The sequence below is a fragment of the Marmota monax genome, unplaced genomic scaffold (assembly GCF_021218885.2).
Source record: "Marmota monax isolate L192 unplaced genomic scaffold, Marmota_monax_Labrador192_F-V1.1 WCK01_AAM20220418_F8-fsc00360, whole genome shotgun sequence".
NCBI classification, from domain to species: domain Eukaryota; kingdom Metazoa; phylum Chordata; class Mammalia; order Rodentia; family Sciuridae; genus Marmota; species Marmota monax.
The window spans coordinates 49127-67918 of NW_026694905.1; the positions used below are offsets into that span (position 1 = coordinate 49127).

Below are 18792 nucleotides of genomic sequence, written 5' to 3' on the forward strand. Positions count from 1 at the left end.
AAGTCACGAATATGCCAACTCTACCCATCCCTAAGAGCCTTCATTAGCACTCATGCTGCTGCAGAAGAGAAAGTGTTAAAGGGAAGGTTTGCTTAAGGAGGTGAAGAAGGAATCTTATTTGAATTATAAAGGTGTCCTCAAGCATGCACAGTGTCCTTCCAGATATCTGCAGTATTTCTCCATAAGCACAGGCAAGAGAGTTTGCACACCAAACTAAGGACCATTGAAGGTCCCCAAAGAGGTGGAGTCATCCAGAGCCACCCCACTGCAGGGTAGAGTCATCTGGGGAGGAGTTGTTATGGAAACAGAAGACTCCAAATAACTGTGAGGCATTTGTGGCAGCCATGGCCATCACAGGCAGGGCCACAATTTTTTACCCACAGTATTTCTGCTTAGGCATGTGCAGGGGAAGGGCTCCTCACACACCAGACTGGGACCACTGAAGGTCCCCAGAGGGGTGGAGTCATGTTGAGCCACTGCAGTGTGGAGTCATCTGGGAAGAACCTGCTATGGAAGCAAAAGTCTCCAAGTCCTGTGAGGTGTTTGTGGCAGCCATGAGCATCACAGACAGAAGCACAATTTTTTAATATAGTTCTTGAGAATTTTGGGCCCTCTTATCTCATTTGGATGGAGAGCTGCTTTTAAGCCTCAAGCTTCTTGTGCCTTTAATCGGGTTTCTAGAAGTAAGCCTGGAAATAGTGTTATTTTTTAGACAGCTTCTTTCTCCTCCCATGAATGATGCTGGACAGTGAGTTTGGACTGATCCCCAGCATGGCCATGGTCTTCCTGAGTAGGTGGCCTGATGAGAGGACAAGGCCTGGCTTCTAGGGGAAGAAGTCACAGCGCCCTAGGGAAACGTCAACTGACACCACCAGCAAGAACCACTCCCTCAATTACTGATGTGCTCTGCTTTCTGACGTGACCACAGGGACTGGCCCCTTGTGGATGCATGCCCTTTGTTAGCTGCACCTTCATTGAAACTCAGTTGAAGAAGCTCCTCCTGGTCTCTCTGCACTGGGTAGGGTTGGTCAGAGTCTCCTGTTTCCCGGGACCTTGGCCAGCCTGTGCCATGCTAGTCAACAGCTGAGCCGTGGTCTGCTAACATCTTAAAATTTTGTTTTGGGCGGGAGGCGGGGAAAGGCGACGCAAGCAGCCGCGACGCCATTTGCTGCTGTCGAGCGTGGGCGCAAGCGGATCTCGGAAGAACCCAGCCTCCAGACTCTCCGGCGCACGCTGCTCGGCCTCCAGGAGCCTGCTTGGTCCCGCGCGCGCTCTTTCGTGTCTCCCATCGCGCCCCTCTGAGGAGTCCGTTCCTCCGCCGCTCCCGCTCGGAAAGAAGTCGGAGGCTCCGCGAGTCCACCTTCACCGCCATGCCCAAGAATAAAGGTAAAGGAGGTAAAAATAGACGCAGAGGTAAGAATGAAAATGAGTCTGAAAAAAGAGAGCTGGTGTTCAAAGAGGATGGGCAAGAGTATGCTCAAGTAATCAAAATGTTGGGAAATGGACGATTAGAAGCAATGTGTTTCGATGGTGTAAAGAGGTTATGTCACATCAGAGGGAAATTGAGAAAAAAGGTTTGGATAAATACTTCAGACATCATATTGGTTGGTCTTCGAGACTACCAGGATAACAAAGCTGATGTTATTTTAAAATACAATGCAGATGAAGCTAGAAGTCTGAAGGCTTATGGCGAGCTTCCGGAGCATGCTAAAATCAATGAAACTGATACATTTGGTCCTGGAGATGATGACGAAATTCAGTTTGATGACATTGGAGATGATGATGAGGACATTGATGATATCTAAATCGAACTCAACACTTTACATTCCAATTTTTCGGAAGATTTTCCTGCAGTTTGGATTTTGGCCATAACCCTAAAAGAAGATTAAATTTTCATTAGCATGATTGTGATTTGTTAAGGCAGACTGATTTGTTTCTAAGGTATTTGTTTCCTTAAAACTGATAATGCTGAATTATCTTAAGTGAAACATTAAGCCCATTTTGTGCTATTGATGTAATGGAGCTTATGGATAGAAGAGCACATCTATTTAAAAAAAGAAAAAAGAAAAAAAAATACATTACTGCCTTTCCTACTTTGACCACTTGCAGTAAGTAAATGGATGTTTTGAATAAACCATTTGCCTTGTACTTGTTATGAATTATAATTAAGCCCTACTTTTGACTAGCCTGTTGACTATACAGAATTTTTCTGTATATTCCAGTTACCAAATGTTCCCTAAAAATTTTGAAGGAGGCAGAAATCTGCATTTGAGGGCTGGGGATGTGGCTCAAGCGGTAGCACGCTTGCCTGGCATGCGTGCGGCCCGGGTTCGATCCTCGGCACCACATACAAACAAAGATGTTGTGTCCGCCAAAAACTAAAAAATAAATATTAAAATTCTCAAAAAAAAAAAGAAATCTGCATTTGAAGTCAAAACAATACGCCTGTTTTTTCATATTTAAGTAGCATTTACTTTTACACTAATTTTGATATCATGTACATTCTTTTCCTGATCTTATTTTGCCATCGTAACCATGGGGGATGGGGAATATTTCTAAAATGTAGTTTTAGAACCTGGGTTATAATAGCAAATTTTAATTTGTAAAGGTGGTAGTTACAGAAATTGAGCACTAGGTGGCACCCAGCTATCTTAACATTGGAAATATAGGTATTTTTTTTTCCCCCTCAATTACTGTGCATAGGAAATTTCCTAAATAGGAAAAGATTGTTTTGATCATATGTATGTAGAATATTTTTGCAGAACAGAAAGATTATGTTAAAAGTGTTATTTTATTTTTAGAAGTCATGTACAAGCTACATTTTGAATGCTTTATTAACACTTAAAATATATAAATGAAGATTTAAATTCATAACAACTTGTACAAATTAAGCCTTTTCAACCTATCTCTAACCTGGGGAAATAAGAAGGAAAAATCACAAACTTAATGAAAACATGGTCTCCAGTTTCTGAATGGAAGAGCTATAGCTAAAAAATATAATAAAGAAAACATCATGCTGCAGAGTAAAAAAAAAAAATTTTTGTTTTAGCTCATTATAAAAAAACTTTAGGAAGACCTTCTCATGACACACATCACTCATCAAATATTAGAATTCTAAGGTTTTCAGTAGGCTTTCGTAGACTTTGCCTCCATATCAGCAATAAATTCATAGACATAGGCAAAGAGGGCTGAACTGAGGGAAGGGGTCTAGAGAGATGCTCTAATATAGGGGGCAGTTATGAGGGGCTGTAGGGACTGCTATCCAAGAGGAATTAGGTCTGTGGAGTGGGTAGGAGCCCTCCTGGTTAGAGAGCTGTGTGAACAAAGCCATGAAGTCTCTCAATTCTCTTCAGAGCAAAAGAAAGCTACAATATTTTTGCATGAGAAATTCATTGTGGGCTGGGGCTGGGGCTGAGCAGTAGAGTGCTCACCTAGCAGATGCAAGGCCCTGGGTTCCATCCTCAGCACCACATAAAAATAAATAAGTAAAATAAAGGTATTGTGTCCAACTATAACTAAAAATAAAAATATTTTTTAAAAAGAAATTCATTGTGAGCACTTACCACCAAGTGGAATAGAAACCCTTAGGGAGTGGGCAGTAGTAGGGTGGTTTAGGCCTGGGGATGGGTGAGAAGGAGACATTGGAAGAGACAATTGATAGATGAGTTAGCTTTTGGTCACTGTGACAAGATACCTGAGAAAATCAAGTTGAAAAGAGGAAATTTAACTTTGGGTCCTGGTTTCACGGTTTGTATCTTTGTTACATGGTAATTTGGACACATTGCTTCAGTCCAGTGAGAGAGCACTACACTATGGCAGGAGCCGTAGTGAGAATTCCTCTTGACCTCATGGCTACGAGGAAACAAATTGGAGGACATGGTCCTCTGCACATCAAGAGCACCCCACCCTCATGACCTAACTTCTTTCCATTAGGCTCTGATACTTACAGTTTCTGTCATTTCCCGTTAGTGGAGATAACACCTCTGAAGTGGGGGTTTAGGATGATCATGTTTTCCTAGGTTAATTTTTAGGGCTATCACACCTGCTTCTGTTGAAACCACTGACTTCCCTTGGGCCTATACTGGTGTCTGATGGGTGACCTTTTGATGTCTTGGGGCTGACAACCCCACAACTGGATCACACCAATGCCACCACTTTTGGAACCCATGTCCTCTGAAGAACAATGAAGTTTGATTACTAATGACAGATATGACCTATTTCACCTCCAGTCACTTTCGTGTGTGCCTGAACTCTCCCCAGTTCTTTGTCCCATAAATAGCACTAAACCTCGGCCACCTTGTGATAAAATCATTGTTCTTTGCAAACCTCCCCATTGCAATGATTGGCAAGCCATGTGGTGCGTAGCTTCCTTTTTAAATTTTTTTTCCTCATTGATTTGTAGGAGAACTTGATTGGATTTGTGCCAGCCATGCTCAATATAGGTCAGGCTGAGGTCAGGGTTGTGTCACACACTGTGTCAGTGGGGGGTCTGTCTTGGGATGGAGTCAGAACCTCCAGGCTGTTTGGTCTCCAGTGAATGCACCCATCAGGGCTTAGAGGGGACAGAAGGGGTGTGACTTGGGTTATATTAGGGACTGTCTATAGTTGGGTCAGGCCCAGGTCAGGGACAGGTCACACGCTCCACTCTGCACTCTGGATGGTCAGGGGCTGTGGGGACCTGAGCTGAGCCAGACCCTGCCTCTGGCTGCTACTGCTACTGCTGTTGCCCCTGAACCCTGAAGTTTCTATCCCCACACCCCCAGCCCTTCACACATTCTGTGAGGGACCAATGGGAATACCCAGGTGCAGGAAGGCCTGCAGCCAGTGAGCAGAATTTTCAAGGAAGGTGTCATTTTGCATTTATTTCTTATGCTTTTTCTTCATGTCTGACCATAAACTTCAGACTATAGGAAACTTATTTTATTTGCCACTGTCAGGAAAAAAATATCAAATGGAGCAGAATTGGTTCTGGGCACTTGAAATGGAGCAGGAAGCAATTGTTAATCAGTTATCACTGGGAACCACAGCTCAACCTTATCTGGGCTTCACCCCACCCCACCATGCTGACCCAAGTGGGACAAACTACCTGTTCCTGAAACACGATTAAACTCTTGATCTTCTGTACAAACCACTCCTTCCACCAAACTATATAGAGACTTAAATTGTACTCATGCCCCTTCCTACAAAATGGCTTAATTTTTCCAGCACAGCAGTCTTAATTCCTAACTCAGTGTTGCCATCCCCAAAGCCCTTGCTGTTAAGGCTCTCCATGCAGCCAGCATGCACTTGGGCAGTGCCCAAGTTGTGGGTGTTGTCAGGTCTCCAAGGTGATTTGCACTGGCAACCCAACTCCACATTAAGTGCCTTCACCATTATCATACCATTTTTATTTTTTCCCTCGACACAGTGTTATTGAAATATAATTTATATACTATAAATGTCACTCATTACAAGTAGACAATTCAATGATTTTTGGTAAATTCATGGATTTGTGAAATAATCACGTAACTTGCTATCTTCACTCTTGCCTCCACTCCTAGAAAACTGTCAATAATTTTTAAGTCTTTTTTTCCTATGAGCATTTCCTAGGCATTCCAGATAAATAAAACCACAGAATTTGTTGTCTTCTGCATCCAGCTTCCTTCACTTAACATAACCTATTTGAAGTTCTAGGCAGGTGCCTGTATTTTGTTTCTTTTTATTCCACCGCATGGTTGTATCACTCTGATATTTGTTTACCAGTTGACAAGCATTTGGTTGTTTGCAGTTTGGAGATATTATGTACAATGTTGCTATGAATATTCCTGTGAAAGTATTTGTGGAGACACGTGTGTTTTGATTTAACTATTTTATTTTAATTCTTTAGTTTACTTTCTTTTCGGACATGCAGTTTTGTTTTTCTTGGGTAGATTCTGAGAATTGAAACTGCCGGGTCATGTGGTAAGTTTTTGTTGAATATTTTATAAATTTCCAAACTGATTTCTAAAAGGTCTCTAATTTTACATTCCTGCTGAAATGTGAATGGGTTTCACTTTTTCTACATCCTTGCCAAGTTTTGATATTATCTCTTTTATCAGCCATTCAACTCAAATTAAGTGGTCTCCCATTTTAGTTTTAATTTGCATTTCCCTAATGCCTGATGATGTGGAACATATTTTCATGTGCTTCATTACCATTCACAAATCTTTTATTTTTCCAAATTAAAAAAAATTAATTCAAAGCTCATCCAGTTTGTATATTATTATACTTATTAGTGTATATTAATTGTATTTAGACACATTCTCATTGTCAAACCCAGAAGCCTCTTAATCTTAAGCATCTCTTACTCTAATAAGGTGATACTTAAAATTAACCATTGCACCAGTTTATTGATTAAATATTTAAAGGTATTATTTATGTTACAATATCTTTTGATTTCTAGAATTTCCTTTTGACTCTTTCTTGGAGTGTCCATCTGCCTGTTGACATCGCCCAGAATGTATTCATAATTATTTCAGATTCTTGATCTGAATTTTTCAAAATGCCCACTAAATCTAAGCCTGGTTTTGATGTTTGCTTTTCCTTGAAGAAATGTTGTCTGATTCTGTTTCTTCTTCTCCTTCTCCTTCCTCATCCTCTTCTTTTTTCTTCTTCTTCTTCATGTATACCTTGAAATTTTCTGTACAAAGTCAGATATGATCTGCTGGGTGAAAGGTTCATAAATGTGCAGTGTGATGTTTAGTGTTTATCTGGTGAGGAGTTAGGCTGTGTTTGCTGTTTGACATTGCCATGGGTGTGACAGACTGTATTTCCTCTGGTGTCTTTATTTTTGTGTCCCCTCTTGCCTGTTAGTTTCCCAGTGGATCCTTACTGATTATGGACTGAGACGGTTCCTTCCTCTCTCATTATACAGAATCCCTACTGAGGTGGTGCTGAGGTGAGCATGTGGGATAGGAAGAATTCCCTAGTCTTAGAATTAGACCTCACAGTCTCACAGGGAGCCTGTGTCCTTTGGCTAAAACCTTCATGCACTCCCAACCATGACAGGGCAGGAATGAAAGAGGGAGCAGGGGTTGATGTTTGCCACTCCAAGTCAGTTAGATGCAGATAAAATCATAAAGATCAGCTCTGGCATGACACTTTCTCTTGTAGCAGCTTTTATAGAGTAGAACTAATACTCTGGTAATAGTTCAAAATGGTTATTTTCCCCATGCCATTGCCACAAACAGGGGTAGTGTTTGATTCTCTGGTCTAAAGCCTGAGAACCTGACAAGGCTCCTGGAGCTAGCACTCAAGGGAGTGAGGGGTCCCAGTGCTCCCATGGCCTCTCTGGAGTTCAACTCTCAAGTCTCCAGCAACTGCTCCACTTCAGTTTAGGTTTGCTCACCCAGCACTGGTGCCAGTGCCTGGTGTGTATGCCTCGGCTTCCCTTCAGGTAAACGTTGAGTCTCCAGATAAGAATGTCTCTGCAAATGTGAGGGTCACAGTTTGCCTGGGGACCTCAGTTCTCTGAGGGATCTAAGAAGAGCTGTGGATGTTCTGTTTGTCCAGCCTTCCTGTTTTGAGAGTGGGAGTGAGGACTTCCAAGCTCCTTCTGTTCCAGGCTGAAGCAGCATCTCCAACTGACCTTGGCTCACTTCTTGCCCTCCATAGCTCTTCTACAGTTGGTCTTCCAGTGAGCAGTAGCCTGTGTCCTTGCACCACCTGTGAGGGTAGGGAGGCCCTGATCAAAGAATTTCAAGTCCTTCCTCCTGATAATGCTCTCCCAATAGGGCTGCTTGAAACCCTGCTCCAGGCCCACCCAGTCACTCCCTCTCTTGAAGACAGTATCTGGAGCTCACATTTGGGACGGGTCATAAAAAGTCTCTCCTGCGTGACTGAGGCCGGGTTAGGGCAGCCTATGGGAGAGGGGGAAAAAGGCCTTCAAACTCTTTCAAAGTGGTATTGGGCTTACATTACTCTGCCACTACTTGCTTCTTATAACATCTCAAGTAGTTTCTGAACCTTATATGCTTCAGCTCACCATTCAAAATAAATGACACTGAGTACTTAAGTTGCTTCACCTAAAGAAAAACCACTTGGGCTGAAGCTGATATTTGGTGGATCTGTTATGTGGACTAGGTGTGAGTTGAGATCTCTTGGTTTAGAGTGTGAGAATGCCCACGGATCAGAGAATCTCCCAGCCCCTGTAATAGGAAAGACAATGCCCGGGTCCCCAGCACCAGCCAGCCTGAGGTTTCCATAGCACCAACAGGCCAGTGAAGGAGGTGGTACTCAGCACTGAACCACCCAAGCTCCCCTGACCCTGTGGAGAAGATGCATGGACCGCATGCTGTGCAAATAACTCATATGCAGACCACAGTTCTGAGCAGTCCTGTTGGGTGAAATCACCTGTTTTGTTGCCAGATGGAAAGCTCTTGTCTTCCACCTTCCATAGAGTATGGAGCTCCAAGACCCATCAAAGATGGTGGTTATACAATCATCCAGAGTTGTACTTTAGTAGAGGTGCTCTGGCCAAAGGCCAGGATTGTACTTAAAGCTCTACAGTGTCTTCACACTGGAAAGGCCATTGCTGAGCCTTCAGAAGGTCAAAGACAGGGAAGTCCTATTGCTAATGTTCATGAGAGTTCATCCATTCTCCTGTCAGTAAGGGTCCAGGAAATTTGAGAAATATCAGGGTAGGAAACATTTACCACTGAAACCCATAAATGGTGTCCAGTTTAAGTGACCATCTGCTAAATAAAAGCTCTCCCTTTCAACAAGGGATCTGAACATTGGGGTGGGTATTGTGAGGCCTCTGGGTTCCTGCTGGCTGCATCAAAACCTGTGTCCAGCATATTTTGGGGAAAGACAGCCACACTACTTTGAAACTTATTACTGGACCCTTAGTGTGGGATCAGCCTCATCAACAAGGTGACACTGGGATCCAACCACAAGAGGCATGTGGACACAAGGGTAGGTGTACCCTGGACCTTAGACAACAGGTACCATGTTAATGGGTGACTGGGGTTGGGAAAGTGGACAGTGAGTCAACCCCTGTATACATGCTTGAAGCATCCTGTAGATGCAGATGAAAAGCACACCAGGTGTCAAAAAGGGGGCAGAGCTCTGAAAATCGCTGCCTTATGAGGATGAGCTTTCAGTCTGGCATCAGGGCCTCCTCTCTGCTTCTTGACCAGATTCCAGCCCCCACCACCGAAATCTGAGAGACCTCTGGCTACAGGACAGGACCCATCGTCATCCCTCAGGTCCACTGATTCCTGGCTATTCCTCCTCCAAACTCCAGGAGTGCCGCACATCTACTGAGGGGAAGCACTGCCTCCCTTACACTTGGACACCAGGTGTAAAGCCTGGCCTTCTCTGAACAATCCGGTGCTCCCCAGGGTTGGAGCAGTCAGCCATGGTAGACAGACCATGATCGCTGCTTAGAAAGCACCCTGGCTCCCCAACTTCCTCATAGTCCACCCCTATGGCAGTGCTTTCTGCCCAAGGGCCCCTTGGCTGAAGATTCCTAAGAAGACCCTTTCCTCCTCCTTCTGGAAGTCAGATGACCAAGTGGAAGGGAAAGGAGAGCACTGAGGGACAGAAGGAGCCCAAGAGGGCAGCACAGCCAGAGGAACAGGAGGATGAGTCTTTTATTTGGGCTGGTTTGCTGAACTTGGCTTTGGGAGTGGCAGATGATGGGCAGGGAAGCTGAGGAAAGGAGCTGTTTAGATCAACAGTGGACTTGAGTGAGAGAAGCTGCAGCAAGAGGCCGGGGGCCTGGGCAGAGGAAATATGTAGGGCCCTGACAGTCACCCAGGGACCTGCTGCTGTACCATGAGGATAAATGGCAGAAGGAGCCAGGTCTGTGTGCACATGAGCGTGTTCCAGGGCCCGGGGCAGCCGGAAGCTCTCAGAGGCCGGGATGGAAAGTCTGTGGGAGGCGGGTCTGGCAGAGAACTCTGCTTCCTGACTTTACTGATCCAGTCAATGAAGTAGGCAACCCTGGTGAAGATGCTGGGGTAGATAGGATGCCTGCAGTCCAGGCCCCAGCTGGCCAGTCCCACCAGGACCCAGGCATTGGGGCCAGAGCAGACAAGAGGACCCCCAGAATCGCCCTGAGGAAAGAGAGAGAGGAGTTAGTATGGGGGCTGAGTGGGGGCAGAAATACCAGGTGACAATGTTGGACACCCTGGGCTGCCACTGTCTGAATCAGGGCCCCAGTGAAGGCCCATCAGTTCAAGCCCCCAATGAGGGACACCAGAATGAAGCAGCAAGAAGCTGCTGAGATGATCCTCCCAGTGGAGATCATGTTTCCAAATCCATCAGTACACAGCCCCGCTCTCTAGCCCCCGTGCCTGAGCTCCTGGTGGCCCAGGGCAGCACATATTGTGAGGCCGGGATGGACAGCTCTATGGACAGAATGGCCTAGAGCAGGCCGGGTCAGCTGACACCTCTGTGCAGACCCTGGCTCTGTGAACCCTGAGCAGCAGGGAGCACCCATCCTGCCTTGTTCTTCACTGAGTATCCAACTTCCTAGAATTTTGTAGGAACAGAATCACACAAGTTGTACTCCTATTTTTATCTGGTGTTTTTCACTAAAGATTGTTTCCTTCTATTTCTTTTTCTTTTTTTCAGTCCTGAGGATGAAAAACAAGACCCTCATATGTGGCAGGCCAGTATGCTATTACAATCATTCAGCCCCAGGACAGTTATTTAGTAGTACACCTGGGTAGCTGTGTGCACCATAGTTTATTCCTGTTTATTGCTGAGTAGTGCACTAGTGTAGGGATATTCCTTAGTTTATTTGTTCATTAGCCTGCTACTGATCTTTTAACTTTTTCTTAGTTTTGAATTATTACCCAAGAAACCTGCTGTGAATTGTCTTGTAGTCATATAGATGTCTTTCTTGGACATCTACATGTCTTGCTTTCACTTCTCCTGGGTAAATACCTAACATTACTATGTCTGGGTTGTATGGTAGAAGTGTATGCAGCTTTTTACAAAATTGTTTTCAAAATATTTGCACCAGATTACAATGCTACCATTCGGGTATGTTGAGGGTTCCAGTTGCTTCACATCCTTGTCAACAATTGACGTGGCCAGTCGTTTGAATTCAGCCATCTAATTAATGTGTAGAGGCATCTCACTGGTGTTTGAGTTTGTATTTCTCCAGTGCCTGACAATATTGAGAGGTTTTTTCATTTGCTTGTTTGACATCTAATTGAACTCTCTGGTAAAGGGTTTATTTCAATCTTTTCAAATCTTTCCATTTTGAAATAATGTAGGATTAGGCTAGATTTGCAGGATACTATAGAGGATCTACATACCCTGCACCTAGCTTCCTCTAGTGTTAACATCTTACATAACCATGGTACAAATACTTAAACCAAGGAAGTAGAGATGGTACAATATTATTAAATAAATATTCAGATTTCACTATGTACAAATATCCCTATTCTTTTTTTAGATTTTTTTTCTTAGTTGTAGTTGGACACAATATGTTTATTTTCTTAATTTTTATGTGGTGCTGAGGATCAAACCCAGCTCCTCACACACGCTAGGTGAGCACTCTACACTGAGCCTCAGCCCCCAAATATCCCTATTCTATTCCAAGATCCAATCCAGGATCCCATATTATCTTTAAATACCAAGTTTTATTAACCTTCTTCAGTCTCATTCATTCCTTCTTTTCTATGACATTGGCATTTTTGTATACTACCAACCAGATATTAATATTATTTTTTATTACCAGGGACTGAATCCATGGGCTTTTCACGACTGTTCCACATCCACACTTTCTTTTATTTTTAATATGAAAACAGTCTCCCTAAGTTGCAAAATGTCTCACTAAATTGCTGAGGCTTGGCATGAATTTGCAGTCAACCTCCTGAGCCACTGGGCTTACAGGTGTACTCCAACACACCAGGTGACCAGATGCCCCCCAATTATGGCTTACCCTTTATTTTTTGATGATTAGACAGCTGATATGAACTTACAATAAAAACCCTGGGTACAAATATAATGTTAAAATACAGAATAAAGCCAACTGTAAATCCTGTCTGCAGAAAATTCAGAATCAATTCCAAAGACTAAAAGGAAATCTGCTGGTTAGGGACAAGAAGGGAATGGAGAGTTGTGGGGAGGGCCGGTAACAGGTTGCATCAACGTCAGAAAAACCATCATGCTGTACACTTACAAATAACTCATCCTGTGTATATGCTACACATCAAAGTTTAAAACAGGCAACTAAAATGGATACTGTCGAGGGTCCTCACAGCAGACAGCTTTGTGCTGGGATGGGCTGAGGAAGGTGCTGGTCTGAAGGAAGGCTGATGAGGGATGGAGCCCACAGAAAATATGTAGAAGGAAGGAAGTTTGGGGTCTCCACAAAGACAGTTGAGGCCAACACAGGCCCTCCAGGGGAAACTGAGGCCAACAGAACAGGCAAGAGAGCAGCAGAGCCCGACCTTACTTACTTGGCAGATGGCCTTTCCTGTTGAGAAGTCCCCCCCACACAGCATCTCCTCCTGCACAGAGTAGTTCCTGCCTTCTCCAGGTGTTTGCCCATAGAAGGTATTGCAGATCGTGCTATTCATAAGACTCACCTTAGCTTCCTGGAGAGAGTAGGGCGGTAACAATGGCTCTGTGAAAATGAGAAGGAGGTGAGTGACATGCACTGTGCCTTAGCAAAGAAACCCAGACGACTCAGAACCCCCACTCTGCCTGACGCTCACCCCTACTCTCAAGCATGGGTTTCAAACCTTGGTTCAGTCTTCCATGCTAAGCACCCCACCTTTTTCTCAAAGCTGTCCACATACTTAGCCTATTCCTCCAACAACAGAACAACCTTTCCTATTCTACAAAGTGGCAAATCCCACTAATCACGTGACTCCACTCCCTGGAGTTCAGCAACCATTCACTCACCCACCTGTCCTCTCATGAACCATTCAGTCTACTCTCTACCCATCCATTACTAACCTTTTTGCCATCTCTTTATCCACTGACCTGCCCACCCACACGTCCACTCATTCACCCATTCCTCCATCCATCTACCCATCTTCCCACACTCATTCTTCCATCTACTCCCATCAGTCTCTCCATTCTTTCTTGCTTCTCCCCATCCACTAACACATACAACCACCCATCCACCAACTTCACCCATCCATCCATCCATCCAATCATCTTCCCTTCCAATTCCACATTCATCCTCCCATCTGTCAATCCATTCATCCATCCTCTCACCCAATCACTTATCTATTCACTTGTCCTTGTATAGGGCATCACGTGGGGACCTGAGTAGAAGTACACAGGATGGAAAATGGGAGAGAAATCTGGAGTCAACAGGCAGGAAACAGTGATTTCCTGTGCCAGGGTGGAAAAGAGCAGTGGAGTTCCCACCAGGTGCCTTGGGACACTGTCTGGGACATTAAAACAAGACTTGGATCTTGCCTTCAAGGAAGAGCCAGAATGTGTTTGGACACATATGTATGCCGGGGGCTGGCCATCCCATGACTAGGGAGTGTTCCTAACACTGGGTGGGCAGGTATTAGGCTTGTGGGCAGAGCACTCACTGAAGACATGTTCTGTCCAAAACACTTATAGCACCTCTGTTGAGAGACACAGAACCAAATGCTGACCCCACGGATAATTACAAACTTGTACTGTTCTTTCTTTTATTGAAAGTACACCAGAAGCATTTCCCTCGAGCCATAAACCATCCTTTCTTTATTAAATCATCCAGGCATAAGCCTTTGTCTATAATTCTCTTCTTTCAATCGGACAAGGCAACACAAAACCCCAAAGCTTTCTCCATTATGCACTTCACATGACAAGAATGTGAAGTGGACAGGATAAGAGCTACGTGAGCTCGCAGACGTTAACCTTTCCTAAGTTGGGATCACTCTGACTTCATCATGCAGGCTCTGGGGTCAGATGCCACATGTGACTTACCACTTTTCCCAAGCACCTTTCCAAGGATTCTCAAAGGCCTGTGTGTTTAAAGTTTGGCCCCAACCCGTGACACTACTGGGAGGTGCTGGAACCTTTAAGGAATGGGGTGTACAGGAGGAGGGTAGGTCACTGGAGGTGTGCCCTTAAAGGGGATGTCAGGAACCCGGCCCCTCCTCTGGCTCTCTGCTTCCTGAGCAGCACTGCTCCATAACTTGCTCAGGATGTAACGTCATCCCCATGTAACATCATAAACCATGAATCACAATAAGCCTTTCCTCTTTTTCAGTAATTATCTCAGGCAAGTTTGTTTTGCTTTGTTTTTACAGTAATGGAAAGACAACTAACAACCTGGAATGGGACAGCCCCCAGGAACAGCTTTGGAGTTCATTCAAGTCATCCCAAACCTTGGCTGATTAAACACTCAAATCAAAAGCCACCAAGACTCAAACAACCCAGATTCTTGATTCCAGTTGTTAAGGATCCCCGGATATTCAGGGACGGGGCCACATGGAACTCTGAAGCATAGAATCATACATTTTCAGAACTAAAAGGGATGTAGCACTTGCCCAGTCCTCATCTGAGAGAGCATGGAAATGAGGTACAGGGGGGTCAAGTCCAGGGGCTTCAGAAACCAGCCTGGGCCTCTTGCCTGGCGGAGCCACCCCTCTCATGTTGCCCTGATGCCTCCTCCTGTCCTTCATTTCCCTTCCTGCCTCTCCCAGGCCCCCTCACTCTTCTCGGAGAGCCTTCCCCAGCCAGTTATCCAACAGGACGTTTGACTGGGCAGCTGCATGTCTGCATGTGGGAGGCAGACAGGAACCACATAGGGTGTGAAGTTCACAGGCAGGTGCAGCTGCAACATGGCAATGTCACTCCCGAAGACATAGAGCTTCTCAAAGTCTGGATGGGTGATAATCTGGTTCACGAGCATCTTCTGGGTGTGCTGGGTGTGCTGGTACAGCTGGGTGTTCCCCAGGAGGACCTCATAGTCCTGTGGTGCCTGGGATTTGCTGGAGGAGGAAGGGCCCATTATCAGCATCGTCTCTGATTCTGGGGCCCCCACTCTTCCTGCATCCTCATCCCACTGCCACCCTGCTCTGGACCCCTCCTCCCTGCCCTGATTCCAGGCAGCTTTGTCTCCTCCCTTCTAACACTCAGGAGCCTTCTGGCTCCGGGTTGATGAACACTCAACTGACAACCTCAGGACGTAGGGCTTCCCACCACCTCCTAGAACTGGAGGAGCTGAGAATCCTGGTGCTGGAAGGGCACTAAGGGGTGCCTCAGATCAAACCCTCTTACTTTCCTAGGAGGAGCTCTGGATCATTACAGTGTTATGGTTCAGATCTTAAATGACTCCCATAGGTTCATGTGCAATAGGCTTGGGTGCTGGCCTGTGGCAATGATGGGAAATGGCAGAAACTGTAAGCAGCAGAAACCTAGTGGAAATCAGTTAGGTCATCAGGTTGGGGGTGCTCTTGACATGCTGTTGGGACCATGTACCCCTATTTGCTTCCTTGCTGCCATGAGGTGAAAGGGACTCTTCCACCATGTGCTCCTGTCACAGTGTACTGTTCTCCCACAGGCCTGAAACCATGTGGCCAAGTTTCCATGTAACAGAAGTACTAACTAAACCGTGACCCAAAGTAAAATTTCCTACTTTTAACTCAATTCTCAGATATTTTGTCACAGTGACAAAAAGCTAACTCATATACCAGGTCTCTTCCAATGTCGCCTTCTGATCCATCCCCTGGCCTAACTACCTCTAACCCACTCCCTCAGTGTTGCTTTTCTCCACTTGGAGGTAAATGCTCACAAAGAATTTCTTAAATGCACAAACGAGTGCACAGAATTGAAGTTCTCCTGTTTCTGAAGGGGAATGAGTAACTTCATGGCTTTGTTCACACAGTTCTCAGACCTGTATAGCCCCCATCCATATCACAAGCCCAATTCCTCCTTTAAGGAAGTCCCTTGACCCTGCCCCCCATAATGTAGCATCTCGCTGGACCCCTTCCCTCACATCTGCCCTCCTTGCCCACTTTGAGCTTCTTCCTGCATCATGCTGACTGAAGCTTGTTCCTTGTCTTCCTGAAATGATGGAGATACATCGGCATGGGATCCGCCACCCCCCCCCCCCCCCATGTCATGGAGGGTTTCAGGGGACTGTGCCCAGATTCAAGAGAAGCTAGCTGAGGTTTCAGGGACAGTAAGTGTACAAATTGCAACTCCCCGACCTGGGCTATGAGTCCGACGTTCCCTCTGGGTCCCTCCACATGTGTTCTGAAGTTAGCCACAGAGACAGGCCCAGGAGGGCCAGGAGAGTTAGACTCCTGACTGTCCATGTCATTCTCCAAGGCTGGGGAACCCTACACTCTCCACCAACGCAGCCTGACAGATGGGATGGGGGCAACTATGGCTCCTCCCAGGAATGTAGTTTAACAAAAGTAATGAAAGAAAGAATTTCGTTGCTGATCATATCTGGTCTCTGACTAGATTCGTACTCTCAGGAGTGTAGGGTAAGGTGCCAATGTTCTCAGGACACGTCCATGTCAGGGGGGACAGACATAGGGAAGAGGGGTCTCTCAGCTGGGGCTGAGGATGAAGGATGATAAGGACCCAGGAAATGAAGAAAGCACTGGGTGGCCAGTGGGGAGGACAGTCCAGGTGGAGCAGACAGTGGATCAAAGAAGAAGCAGTGGGCATTTGGTGGCAGCACACTGACCCACAGCAATACCCAGAGGAGGGCCATCCCCTGTGATCCCCTTCCTCCCCTGCCCAACCCCCTGTGAGGGCCCCAGGAAGCATAACTCACTTGAGAAAGCAGTGGGCTGTGGAAAGTAGCCAGAGGGCGTCAATGAGGACAGCTCCGCAGAGATGCTGGCCCAGGTAGAGCAGGCTGGCCTGCCATGGCCACTGGCCATTCACCGAATCATGGCCACCATACACCTTCCCTATCACCTTGGGCTTCCCGCACACTGTGGAGACAATCCCCCCACATCTGTTAGAGATACATGTGGTGTCCCATACCACCCAAGGAGGTCCCTCCTTCACTTCTCAGATGGGAAGGCCAAGGTCAAGGGACAAGTGACCAGCCCACATGATTGAGGGCTGTCCTGGCCTCAGACTTCAGTCATCACAGCCGAGGCCTAGATGGCCTAGTACAGCTGAGCAAGAGGCAGGGGAATATTGGTCTGGGGGTGTGGACAGGAAGGAGCAAGGTGAAAGGCTGGTCACAGGACAGCCAGGGGACTGGGAAGGATACCTTGGGGCCTCACTCCTTCCACCAACACAACTCTGTGCCTACTTTGCAGATGAGAGGAGTGAAGTTCTCTGGGGTTACTAATCTTACTTTTTCAAGGTCATAGTTTCTAGGCAGCTGTCTTCACTCCACACCCTCCACCCCAGTGTCATAAGGAGAAAAGACACAAGCAGGTCTCTGTAGTACTGTGTGACCTGGGGCAACTGACCCCCCCCCCATGGCATGCTCCATTATTGCTAAAGGGGTGGGGCAGATGGAGACCACTTTGTTTAGAAGACTTCTATGGGGGGGGGGGATCCATGGTCCTCACATTTGAGAAGGGTTGTCTTGGTCCCTGGCTGTGCTCCCAGATTTCTGGAAAGGGACCCGAGACTCCTGAGCCTGACTGCCTCTGTCTCTGGGCCCCCTACAACCCTGGGCCAGACCCGGGCCCCCTGTCCTCTTCCACAGCCTCATACCTGAGCTCTGGCAGGGATTCCCACCCATAAAATCCCTGCCAGATTGGGGAACCTGACCCACCTTGGGTGATGTCATCTTCGCGGCCGCCTGCTTCACGGTAGAGGCAAAGAGAACACACCGGTGGCTTCTCCCTGCCTGCCCGGGCCTGCTCCCGCCCCCCACCAGCCTTCCCACCAGCCCCGACTTCAAACGGACCCTGGGCCCCGCCCACATAGCCCCAGAGCCCGCTGGCTATAGGCTCCAGGTCCTCCGGTTCCCCTGTGAGCTCATCTGCGTTTCCTGGGGGCTGCGAGGGACTAGGGGAGGAGGCAGCCTGGAGTCGGAGAGACAACAGCAGCAACAACGGCCGCACAGCCATGAGCCTGGCCCGCTTCGGGTCTGCGCCTGCCCTGGCGCCCATCCGGGAGTGCTGGACTGCGGGATGACCCCGCCCTGCCCTGGACCTACCCATGCGCAGATGGTTCCTGGCCCTGCCTGAGACAGGCACCAACACTCCAGCTACCGCACCCCACCCCCACCCTGTCACCTGCCTGACTCTGGCCTCACCTGCCACCGCATGCACTGGAGGCCCTGGCCCTCATCCCAAGACAGACCCCCCACACACACACTGGCCCAGTACCCTGACCCCTCCCACACCAACCTTGACCCAATCAAGGACCCAAATCAATGAGAGAAGGAAAAGGAGGCTACAGGTAGAAAAAGAGAAAAGATGTTCAATAGTAATTCATCCCGGGGGTGGTGCCCAGAGGCGGGGCCACCGAGAATAGCGGAAGACCTGCACTCCAGGGCACGCGCCCTCTGTCTGAGTGCGTTACCCTGTAACACACTGAGTTTGGAACAGTCAATCTGCATTTATTTTCTCATGTCTTGTGCTTCATTTCTGGATTATAAACATCAGACTACAAGGAACTTATTAATCACTTTCCAAAAAAAAAAAAAAAAAAAAAAAAAAGGATCAAATGGAGTAGAATTGGTTCTGGGCACTTATAATGGAACAGGAGGTCACTGTTAATCACATCTCAGATGCATACATGGACGATTCTTTTATTCACCTGCTGTTCAAAGTGGGCCAAACCGCCAGTTTCCTGAAACGTTGCTAAACTCTGCTGATTTTCTGTACAAACTATTCCTTCCAACCAACTATTCAGAGACTGAGTCTGCAC

The 18792-nt window shown here is 46.6% G+C and overlaps 2 protein-coding genes across 3 annotated transcripts; one reads left to right on the plus strand and one right to left on the minus strand.

Moving 5' to 3' along the window:
- Positions 1-1183: 1183 nt before the first annotated feature.
- On the plus strand, positions 1184-2148 carry LOC124080933 (eukaryotic translation initiation factor 1A, X-chromosomal). Its single transcript, XM_046427002.2, has one exon. The coding sequence runs from the start codon at positions 1371-1373 to the stop codon at positions 1803-1805; it is 435 nt and encodes a 144-aa protein (XP_046282958.1). The 5' UTR covers positions 1184-1370; the 3' UTR covers positions 1806-2148.
- A 7448-nt stretch (positions 2149-9596) lies between these two features.
- On the minus strand, positions 9597-18085 carry LOC124080939 (putative serine protease 47). 2 transcript variants are annotated; one of them, XM_058573522.1, is made up of 6 exons: positions 17825-18085; positions 17690-17716; positions 16724-16886; positions 14647-14924; positions 12570-12607; positions 9597-10079 (listed from the first exon to the last, which is right to left on the minus strand). In XM_058573522.1, exons 1-6 carry the CDS (start codon positions 18078-18080, stop codon positions 9774-9776), a joined length of 1068 nt encoding a protein of 355 aa, XP_058429505.1. In that variant the 5' UTR covers positions 18081-18085; the 3' UTR covers positions 9597-9773. The 2 variants fall into 2 exon arrangements, with proteins under 2 accessions (XP_058429505.1, XP_046282965.2); XM_046427009.2 differs by having other exon boundaries at positions 12441-12607; positions 17825-18079.
- Positions 18086-18792: the final 707 nt, after the last annotated feature.

Coding starts and splice junctions, on each gene's coding strand:
- LOC124080933 (XM_046427002.2), top strand. CDS start 1,371: ATGCCCAAGAATAAAGGTAAAGGAGGTAAAAATAGACGCAGAGGTAAG.
- LOC124080939 (XM_046427009.2), bottom strand. CDS start 18,029: ATGGGCGCCAGGGCAGGCGCAGACCCGAAGCGGGCCAGGCTCATGGCT. Junction 17,717..17,824: donor CTATGTGGGCGGGGCCCAGG/GTCCGTTTGAAG, acceptor ACCGTGAAGCAG/GCGGCCGCGAAGATGACATC. Junction 12,608..14,646: donor GGGAAGGCTCTCCGAGAAGA/GTGAGGGGGCCT, acceptor TCATTTTCACAG/AGCCATTGTTACCGCCCTAC.